General features: G+C 47.9%; 1 protein-coding gene across 1 annotated transcript in view; it reads left to right on the top strand.

The window, feature by feature from the left end:
- The first annotated feature begins 5,655 nt into the window (after positions 1-5,655).
- HNF4A (hepatocyte nuclear factor 4 alpha) overlaps positions 5,656-11,413 on the top strand; it is a 61,518-nt gene continuing 55,760 nt past the window's right edge. Inside the window, exon 1 of the mRNA XM_004746392.3 lies at positions 5,656-5,802. Coding sequence (XP_004746449.1) covers positions 5,754-5,802 — 49 coding nt within the window. The 5' untranslated portion in view covers positions 5,656-5,753. The remainder of the gene's footprint in view (positions 5,803-11,413) is intronic.

Here is an 11,413-nt window from a genome sequence, read left to right as displayed (position 1 = left end):
AGAGAGAGAGTTGCACATGCATTTGTGCAAGGTCAGTTGGGGCTGGGGGCGGAGAGGCAGAGGGAGAGAATCCCAAGCAGACTGTGTGTTGAGTGGAGCCCTATGCGGAACTCGAATCCACATCCCTGAGACCATGACCCAGTGGAAATCAAGAGTTGGATGCTCAAATGACTGAGCCGCTGAGGCACCCTGCGACATGTGTTTTGATGAAGAAAAGAAGCTGGTCAGGCTCTAAGGCAGTAATGACAATGTGGGTGAAAAGCTGGGGCAGAGAGCACAGAGCAAGTTCAGGTTCTAAAACAAGCCTGCTATGTGAGAAGGAAAGAGAGTGAACTGACCCTGGGAGGCGAGGCAGGGGCCAAGTCAGGAATAATCTTGGAGCTTCACTCAAGGACAATGGAGAGGCATAGCAGGATGATAACAGTGGGATGACATATCAGATTTGCACTTGAAAACATAATTCTGCTGCATTCAAGGGGAACAGATTTGACAGGGTCAGAGTAGATGCTAGGATCCAGGTAAAAGGCTATTTCAAGCATCCAGGTGAGAAATGAGGATGGCGGGGCACCTTTGTGGCTCAGTGAGTTGAGCATCAGACTCTTGATTTCAGCTCAGGTCATGATTTTGTGGTCTTGAGATGGAGGAGATGGAGCCCCGCATCAGAATTGGGGGGGGGGGTCATGCTCAGCAGGGAGTCTGCTTGAGATTCTCCTCCTCTTCCTCTGCCCCCTCCCACTTCTGTAGGCGCACCAGAAAGAAAGAAAGAAAAAAAGAGAGAGAGAGAAAGAAAGAAAGAAAAAGAGAAAGAAAGAAATGGAAGGAAGGAAGGAAGAAAAAAAGAAAGAAAGGAAAAAAGGACAGTTGTTTAAACCAAAATGGCGGCACTGGAGATAAGCAGAGGTGGATACATTTGTGACATGTTTAACAAATGGAATTCAAGGGACACCTGGGTGGCTCAGTCAGTTGGGCATCTGCCTTCAGCTCAGGTCATGAACCTGGGGTCCTGGGATCGAGCCCCGAATCGGATTTCCTGCTCATTCGGCAGCCTCCTTCTCCCTCTCCTTCTGCCCCTCCCCATTCCCGCTTGCACTTGCTCACTCTTGCATGCTCTCAAATAGATAAATAAGATCTTAAAAAAAAAAAATAAGAGGAATTTAAAGGGGCTTTGTAGTGGTTGGGTGTGGGCGTGAAGGAAGTGGAGGAGATGATGGAGCCAGTTTATCCAAGTGGGGAATTCAGGGGAAGGAGTTTCGATGGAAGGGAGGAGCAGGAGTGCGATTAGGGGCCTATGATATTTGAGATATCCATGAAACACAAGCGGAGATATCTAGGAGGCAGCTGGCTATATGAATCTGGCCTCCAGAGGAGAAATTTAGGCTGGACATACACAATGGGGAATCCCGAGTAAACAGATGACCATTGAAACCATGGTAATGGAAGGGATGATGGGAGGAGGAGAACAGAATGAAAAAAAATAAAAAAGTCAATCTAGAATTAAGCTCCAGCATGAAATGTGAAGAGAAAGAAGAAAAAAGATGTCAAGAAGGAAGAAATCCTGAAGACTACAGTAGTCTGATGTCAAAGGAAGAGTCAACTGTCAGATGTAGTTGGGATTCCGGTGAAATGTCCTTTGAATGTGTTGGCAGGGAGCCTTTCTATTGCATCAATGAAGACTCAGTGGTGTGTGTGTGGTGGTGGGGAGACATGGAGCAGACACCAGCCTGAAGAGGGTAGTGTCATAGGAGGGAGAAAGGAAGAAGAGAGCCCCGGTGTAGAGAGCTATTTTTTGAAAGTTTGGCTGCAAAGGGAGGAGAGAGGTGATGCTGTGGCAGTGATGGGCAAGGAAGCTATTAAGGGAGGATTATTTTTAAGTCAAAGAGATATTACAGCCCATTTAAATACTGATAGGATTCTGCTTCCAGAAATCTGTCCTACAGAGACACTTCCCACATGCCGCTGGTCAAGACATGTGCAGGAAGATAGTCACTGTGTGTAGTCATGAAGCCTGGAAACATCCTAAAGGTCCGGCATCAGGACACGAGTCAAACCACTCATGGGATAGTCACATAGCTGGATCAACCCTCAAGAGAATGAGGCAGATCTGCCGGTAGAGAGACAACCCTTAAATCCCAAGGGGGAAAGAGCAAGAGGCCTAAGAGTGTCTTTAACGGTTTCCTGTGTGGTTTGTGCATTGATATTTGTGTGTGTGTATTAGCCAGCTTGGGTTACCATCACAAAGCACTATCAGCCACATGGCTGAAACCACAGAAAATGATCTTCTCATGGTTCTGGAGGCCACATGTCCGAGATCCAGGAGCCAGAATAACTGGGTTCTGGTGAGAGCTCTCTCTCTTCCTGGCTTGCGGGGAGCCGCCTTCTCACCATGTGCTCCTGTTGGGGTGGCGGGAGGCAGGGAGTGAGGTCTTTGTGCCTCTTCTCTTAAGGACACTTAAATCAAGACCCCACCCTATGACCTCATTTAACCTTAATTACTCCTTAAAGGTCCTATCTTGTTATACATGGCCTTGCGAGGTCAGGACTTCAACATAATGAATTTGGGGAGGACACAATTCAGTCCATAGCAGTGTGTATGTGTGTGCATACATTTAAGTGCTGGAAATATATACAAGAATTTGTTTAAAAAGTTCCATCTAGTGATATGTGATGGACCTAGGGTAGGAGGAAAGCTTATTTTTCATTATATGTTGCTGTGCAATTTTCTTTTTCTTTCTTTCTCTCTCTCTCTCTCTTTTTTTTTTTTTTTGAGAGAAAGCACAAACCGGGGGAGCAGCAGAGGGTGAGGGAGAAGCAGGCTCCCCACTGAGCAAGGGCCCAGTGAGAGGCTTGATCCTGGGACACGGGGATGATGACCTGAGCCAAAGACGGATGCTTACCCAACTGAGCCACCCAGGTGCCCCATGTTTGCACAATTTTCATTTTTAACATGTGAATGTATTCCTTTTTCATTAAAAACAAGAACAACAACAACAAAAACTAGTTTACGGGCACCTGGGTGGCTCAGTGGGTTAAGCCTCTGCCTTCAGCTCAGGTCATAATCTCAGGGACCTGGGATCCTGCAAGCCTGCATCAGGCTCTCTGCTCAGCAGGGAGCCTGCTTCCCCCTCCCTCTCTGCCTGCCTCTCTGCCTACTTGTGATCTCTCTCTGTCAAATAAATAAATAAAATCTTAAAAAAAAAAAACTAGCTTAAAATAAATGAAAGCAAAAAGATAGAGATCACATCACAGGGTTAAAGTTAAAAAGACTGACACCAATGAACAGTGACAAGGATGTAGAGAGCCCACAGGAGCTCTCTTAACCCGTCCGCAGGACTGCAGAATGGTACGGCCACTTGGGACAGCCATTTGAGAGTTTCTTATACTTGAAACATATATATACCATATCAACCGGCAATTCCTTTCCTGGAAATTTAACCAAGGGAATGAAAAATATATGTCTCCATGAAGCCTTGTTCATGACTATACCTAGCTACTTGATTCATAATAGCCGCAAAATGACAATCCCAATGACTGTGACCAGGGGAATGGGTGAACTATTCAGGGGGCTGCTACTTAGCAAAAAGGGACATGAATGCAGATGACTCCACCATGCTGAGCAAAGGAAGCCAGACACAAAAGAGTAAATGCTGTCTGGCTCTATTTCTATGGTATTCTAGGAAAGATGAATGCAATCCAGAGAGACAGAAAGCAGATCGGTGTTGCCAGAGGATTAATAGCAGAGGAATAAAGAGAACTTTGGGGGCGTCATGGAAATGTTCTGTACCTTGATTAAGGCCATAGCCTCATGGGTAATACATAGTTATCCAGACTCATAAAACTGTATACCTAAGAATGGTACTTTTGTTTATATGTAACTTATACCTCAAGAAAGTTGATTTTAGAAGTCTAAAGAGAGGGGTGCCTGGGTGACTCAGTCAGTTAAGCATCTGCCTTCAGCGTAGGTCATGGTCTCGGGACTCTGGAATCAAGCCCCTCGGTCGGCTCCCCACTCAGCAGGGAGCCTGCTTCTTCCTCTGCCTTCCACAGTCACCCCCCTCCCGGCTTGCTCTGCTTGCTTGCTCTCTTTCTCTTGGTCTCTCTCTCAAATAAATAAGTAAAATCTTAAAAAAAAAAATCTGAGGAGGGAGAGATTGGATATATAGGAGAAATCCCACTTGCTCACACAGGGCTCCTGAGCAGGGGGAAGAGGCAGGTGCAGATGCAAAAGACAGGTGCGGGTGAATTCTGGTGGGGATTTCAGGCAGGTCCAGGTTTAAGGCTTCCTTCTTCTCTGTGCAGAAGGTAAAGTCTTGTCCTGCTGAGGATGAGAATGGGAAAGGTGTGAGAGGTGAAAAGATTAGAAAGAGAGGTAGAGACCAGAAAAGCCAGGAGATGGGAAACAAGGTCGAAGTTCCGGGAAGCATGAATGGGTCCGTGGGAGTAAGTGATTCCAGAATCCCAGTTCATACCGCCAGACCCATCACTGGGACAAAAGCAATGGGGCTGCTGCAAAAGTAGCCAGGGAGCAGGTGTGTAGCGAGTGTGCAAAAGGGCTGAGCTGCAGGGGTGTGCGGTAATCGGAGGACCGAATGCGATTTCAGCGGTAGGTTGCCTTTGGAAGGGGAATGGGAGGGCGACCAACGGACCAGCGGAGGGGGCGGGCAGAGAGCCTTTGGCCCATGGGCCTGGAGTCAGATCTGTTTCTCCAACCCTCATAGCACTCCCCAGTTCATAATCATATCTGTGTCATGATATCTTTGAATAATCTTTAATATTATCTGACAAATGCCCATCACCCCCACTAGTCCACAGGTTCCCTGGGTGTGGGGATGATGCACACTTTATTTTTTTTTTAAGATTTTATTTATTTATTTGAGAGAGAAAGAGCACGAGTGGGGTGAGGGGCAAAGGGAGAAGCAGACTCCCCGCTGAGCAGGGAGCTCAACGCAGGGCTTGATCCCTGGACTCCAGGATCACGATCTGAGCTGAAGGCAGCTGTTTAACCAACTGAGCCACGCAGGCACCTCAGTGATACCTACTTTGCTCATTTCTGTATCTCAGGAATCTATCACAGGGCCTGGTATGCAGTGGGCGCTCAGTAAATACGTATCAGACGAAGGGGAGAATGGGGTTTGTAAAGCTAACACAACCTCTCTGCGTACCAGCTGTGAGACCGCAAGCAAGCAACTTTCTCTGGGGCTCAGTTTCCTCCTTGAGGTTGAACTTAAACGTGGTGATGTCTGTGTGCAACTCCCAGCATCCAGTGGGTGTCCAATATGTCCAGTCTTCCACCCAATCCTTTTCTCTGCTACCCCTCCCTCCCGCCCTGCACCACACCCAGTATGTGGAGCCATAAAACCCAACCCAGGTTGGACTCTCACCTCCTCAACACCCCCCCCCCCGGCCGGTCCCTTACCTCACATTGGGGTGAGGGGCTGGTGTCCCCTAGATCTGGCTCCAGGTGTCCCCAACCCCAGAGTGTAGGACTAGGGCCCGAGTGGACCTCGGGGCCGGCCAGGTTGCCGTTGCCATGGTAACAGTGACAGGCCTCCGCCACAGGTTCCCTAAGTGACTGGTTACTCTTTAACATATCCACCCACCTTGGGTGATTAGAAGAATCAATAAGATAACCAGGTGGTGGCAGCTGGCTGTGCTCACTGCCTTCCTGGTGGACGGGCTCCCGTGGCCCCCGCTGCCGTTGTGTGTGGGGCCCGGCTCCTCCATGCCCCCGCGTCCCTGGCTGGGTGGGCTCGGCCATGGTCAGTGTGAACGCGCCCCTCGGGGCTCCTGTGGAGAGTCCCTATGGTGAGTGGCACCAGTGGTCGGGGCTGGGGGAGGACTGGACAGGGCAGGACCATGGTCAAGTTGGGGAGGCCATGGGACGCCCCTCTGCGTGTTTCCAAAGACCCCGAAGACTAGGGGTCCTCTAGACTCCTGAGAGTGGCAGGAAGCCCCAGGGGTGTAGGGGACTTGCTTCACCCAAGTCCTAAACAGGGGCATGGCATGTTTGGTCTGGGAAGTGCTGGGAGGGACTGCAGGAACCACGGAACAGGGGGGAGCTCACTTTGCGGCCAAGAGAGACTGCTTTCCTGGGGATATGTCCCAGTGGTCTTTCCAAAATTCCACAGAGGATGGGGCCAGAACTGCCAGCCCCAGGTTACTGGGGACGAGTCAAAGCCGACAGGGAGCCTTGCTGGGCCTAGCATAGAGCTGACTCATGGTCCAGGTGGGATGGGGCCCACGGCGGGAGTTGGCTGACCCCTCTGATGGGGTGTCAGCTCTGGCTAATTCACCAGAGGGAAGCCACTTCAAGCAGCACCCAGCGTGGTGTGTCGGGAAAGGGGAAGAAATGATCTCGTACTAGGTGTATGAAACTAAGGGGCAAGGCTAGGAAAGAGTGTGATCCTGACAGTGAAAGCTCAGGCTCTGCTTCTGGGGTGACCCCATGATTAGAAGTAACCCCAGTGTCTCACAGTAGAGGATGGGGAGACAAAGCGTGATGCATCTTTAGCGAGGAATGCTGTCCCACGCTTGGAGGAGGAAAAGGCAGATCTGCGTGCGGATAGGGAAGGACCTCCAGGGTACACGAAGTGAAACAAAATAAACTGAAGGACCATGTGTAGCATTTTACATTTCTGATAACAGAACGGATATACGCATGTGTATGTACACACACATTTGTATTTGCATAGAAAGCCGGTGGGAGGACAGAAGGAGACCAGGAACAGAGTTTTATTGCTGAGGAAGGAGGTTCAAGAAATATTTTTTTAACGTTTTTTGGCAGATTTTGGATTTTTAAAGTGATTTATAAAGTGATTTAAATCACACACACACACACACACACACACACACAGCTTGGTCTCTGGAATCCAGACTTTAGTTTTGTGAGTTTAGACAAATTATTCAAAATTTGTGTGCCTCAGTTGCCCCTCTATGGAGAGAGAGCGTATCTTAGGCGCCCTTGGAGAGGATGAAGGAGGCCAGGGTGTAAGCTCTTGGCACCAGGCACATAGTAAGGACTCAACAAATATTACTTAATATGGTCATCAGCTGAGGGTAGATGGCCTCAAGGAATCAGGGACAGGTCTCTTGACTGATCCAGGGCATCTTTCTTGGATCCGCCATTAAGCAGAATTATGTGATGATGGGGAGGGGGCTGGGGAAGTAACAGAGGCTGAGGAACCAAAAATAGCCTGGGCGACCCATCCTGCACACCCACTGTGTGGTCGACCTTGGGCAAATTACTTCCCCTCTCTGAATCTATTTCCCCAGATGCAAAATGGAGAGACCTGAGGGGCCCTATCTTGCAGAGGGTGGTGCAGCGAGAGGAGATAGCATAGCTGAAGGGCTAGGCATGCCTTAGGTGCTTCATCCAAGGTTAAAACACAATTGTAAGACTTGATTGACCCTGTAGCCCGAGGAAGACTATCTGCATAGGGACCAGATAATCAGCTTCTGGGAGGGAGATCCTCAGGCCATAAGCCTAGACTAGGGATGAACAGAAAGTACCCCATGTTCCTCCCAGGGGATACTAGAGTAATAATACCTGACAGCCTTTCACTATCTCCAGGTCTACGTACTTTGTAGGGTATCCTCATGCCCCTTCATCCCAACCTCTACACCGCACTCATCATAAAGCAAGTATGCAACACACATTTGTTGAATGTTTGGATGGGTAGATGTTTGGATAGATGGATGTTCCATGCCTGTTATTTCATTTAATTCTTATAACACTTGTTCCAGAAAAACAACATCATTGTTATCTCCAAGAATAGAAGAGAACTAAAGCTCAGCATTGTTAAAAAGAAACCCTAACCCTCTCTGACCCTCTTGACTAAGCTACAGATCTGCCTGCGCAGAGAAAGGAGAGCTCCTCTGGCCAGATTTGCAGCACACATCCACAAAAGAACATTGGTGGCCCGGGACAGCTGGGCATTTGTTGGTGTGTGTGTGTGTGTGTGTGCGTGCATGCATGAGTGCACATGTGCGCACACACACACACACACACACTTGATAGGGACTAAAGGACCTTGCTTTTTAGAGAAAATAAATCTGGGTCGGCATCCTGGATCTACACCCTTCCTTTAAAGCTGTGTGGCCTACCCCTCTCTGAGCCCTCATGTTTCACCTATAAAATGAACTAGGGAAGTATTTGGGGAAGCTCTAGGAACAATGCACTTTCAGATAAAAGATAATACCAAAGCCCCTAAGGTTGTGATTGCAGAGGTAAGTTGCAGGGTATGGGACGTGGTACAGAGCAGAGCCTCAAGAGAGGCATTGGCAGGCAAGGCTGTGGTTAGGATCGCATGAGTTAATACATGTGTGCTCAGAATAGTACCTAACACAGAGTAAGCATGCCTAAATCTCAGTTGCTGTCTCATGTATTTGAGCGCTGGTAGGACAGTCTTTAAGGGGCTGATCTGTGGTGTGGTGATGCTGAATGAACTTGACCATACCCTCTACTTGAAATGCGCTAGTGGTACACTGACTTCTCCTCTACAGTTCTCATCATGACTTGGATTGGATAGCATCAGTGTGTATGGTGCTCAGCTATGAACTCCATGAGGTCGGGGACTATCAGTGATTTGTTTGGCCTCATATGTCTCACATATTGTGGCTGTCAGAGACTAGATTCTCAATAAACATTTGGTTGAATGAACTAAAGGAGGTTTAAAGAAACAACCTTATGACAGTGGTCAGCAATGTCAGCCAGATCCATGCTCTTCCCTCCCTCTCTCCCTGCTCACCATGTTGGCTTTACAGACCCAACATGGCTGGTACAGTATGAGGTATCATGTCTACCCTCAAGGGCGGGAACCTGGAAGGGATATTCCTCGAAGTACTTGTTTCTTTCATTAAAAAGCACATTTTCCCCAGAAACCTCCTAGCAGACTTCCCTGATTGAAGCAAAGCTGAGATCAAGTATCTAGTGGAAAGAAATGGGAAAGCCAAGATTGGCTTAGACCAACGATATTCTTTTCTTGGGGTCTGGCACAATGCTGCTTCCAAAAAAACCAGGGTTCTCTCAGAATGGGTTTCGCAGCTTCAGCACTATTGACATTTTGGCTTGGACGATCCTTCATTGTGGGAGCTGTCCTATGTATTGTTGGACATTTAGCAGCTTTCCTGGCTTTGACTCACTAGGTGCCAGCAGCATCCTTTCCATCAGTTGTGTCAACTGAAAATGTCTCCAGACATTTCTGGATGTGTGCTGTGCACATACGTGTTACAAGGAAGCAGGAATAGTTGTGGCATGATGTCTGCCACAGCTGAATATCCTGTGACTCTTATGTTGTCATGTTTGCCTTGGGTGCCAGGAACTGGCTCAGAGGCAGATCTGGAGCTGCCCTTAGCAATTATGAGGATAAGATGCTATAGTGTGCTTATCTGTCTGCCAACCAGACTCCTGGTTTTGCTATTTTCCTACCCTTTCCTACGTTTTTTTCTTTTAACAAGCTTCCTTAATTATTTGTTTTGGTCCTTTGGGAGTTGGTCATTTTTGTAAGCATTTCAAATCTCTGGAGGGCAAGGTCTGTATTTGTCTTCCTATTTTACTATAGGCTACCACAGGACCTGGCCCTCTGTTGACTTTGATAGAGGCTTATTGAGTGAATGAATGAAAGAATGAGAAGATGGACGGATGCATGAATGGAGTGATGGGTGGGTGGATAGATGGGTGGATGGGTGGGTATGGTGGTTGATGGACAAATGATAAGTAGATGGATGGCATGGATGAAAAGATATGTGGCTGGATGTATGAGTAGATGAATAAGTAACTGGATAGATGAGTGGATGAATGGGTGGATGGGTGGATGGGTGGGGAGATGGATGGGTGGATGGGTAGGTGGATGAATGGGTGGATGAATGGATAGATGCATGGATGGATGGATGAGTAGGTGGATGAGTAGGTGGATGAATGGGTGGATGAATGGATAGATGCATGGATGGATGGATGAGTAGATGGATGGGTGGATGGGTAGGTGGATGAATGGGTGGATGAATGGATAGACGCATGGATGGATGGATGAGTAGATGGATGGGTGGATGGGTAGGTGGATGAATGGGTGGATGAATGGATAGACGCATGGATGGATGGATGAGTAGATGGATGGGTGGATGGGTAGGTGGATGAATGGATGGAAGAATGGGTAGATGGGTGGATGGATGGATGATTGGATAGATGGATGGGATAGGCTGGGCTGGGCTAGCAGCACCTGCAAGTGCTCAGGACAGAACAAGTAAGGAGATGAGGTTATTTGGCCACTGGTTGACAGTCCTCCATCAGGGAAGAATAAATGAGCCTTATTTTTCCTGGGTAGGTGGGTCTAGTTCCCTTGACCCATAGCATCAGCCTTAGGCCAGATCAGAGGCTTATTGTCAGAGGCAGTTTGGTTAAGTGGCTTCCCTACTGAATGCCGTACAATGCTTGACACTTTGCTTCAGCCATCTGATTCTGAATTGCTTCATCCATCAAATGAAACTTGGTTGTTGTGAGGATTCTGTGAGCTAATGAAGGAGGAAAGTATCATAAACTATAAAATGCCTCATTTTTCAGAAGGGCTGATGGGCCCAAGTTGGGTAGGAAGCCCGATGTTGGCCAGCTATAGGATTGTGTTGGACATCAGGCATGGCGGCTCCCACTCTTCGTTTCCCAAGTATAGACCCCCCCACCCTTTTCCCTTGTCTCCCCTCTTTTATCACCTCTTCCCAGTTCACCTCAACTCAATTTCAGCCTCTATGGTTCACTAGTTCACAAACCTAACTGCATATGGAAAACCTTTTTAGAATGACATATTTTGGAGTCCCACCCCAGACCTGGTGAATTAGAATCTCCTGGGGTAAGTTTCAAGACTCTTTAATTTTTTATTAGTTTCCTTGTGTGATTTGGGGTCCAGATGAGCCAAAGTATAGAAACCATCTTATTTTGTCCCATTTTATAAAGGGAGGATGTCGATGCCCAGAGTGGATCCTGTTTCCACCCGGGAGGCTCCTGTAATCACTAGGTCACGGTTCCTGTGTTCATTTTTTCAAGAAACTTCTACTGAGGGCTTATGGAGTACACGCATTCTGCTAGGCCCTGTGGGAATGGAGGAGAATGAAACGTGGTTTCAGATCTTGGAGAGCACCGAGATGATCCAACCATAGTCAAAGACAGAGTGACAGGATGTGAATGACTAGGGCACTGTGGGGACACAAAGGGACTTAGGAGGAGGGCAAGGGATCAGGGACCTTTTAACCATGGAGAAGTGGCTTCAATATCTAAGCTAAAACCCCAAGGTTTAGCAGGAATCAGCCTGGAGAGGAGAAGGAAGGGAATACGTTTTGCAAAGTCCTTGTCGGTGGCATACCCTGCAAGGATTTTACTTGTACTCGATTGCAATTGATTCCATCCTTGATTGAAAGTATATTGGGACTT

The sequence above is a fragment of the Mustela putorius genome, unplaced genomic scaffold (assembly GCF_011764305.1).
Source record: "Mustela putorius furo isolate JIRA1106 unplaced genomic scaffold, ASM1176430v1.1 tig00000592_pilon_pilon_pilon, whole genome shotgun sequence".
Taxonomy (NCBI): domain Eukaryota; kingdom Metazoa; phylum Chordata; class Mammalia; order Carnivora; family Mustelidae; genus Mustela; species Mustela putorius.
Note: the sequence above shows the minus strand (reverse complement) of the source record. Positions and strands in the feature narration are given on the sequence as shown.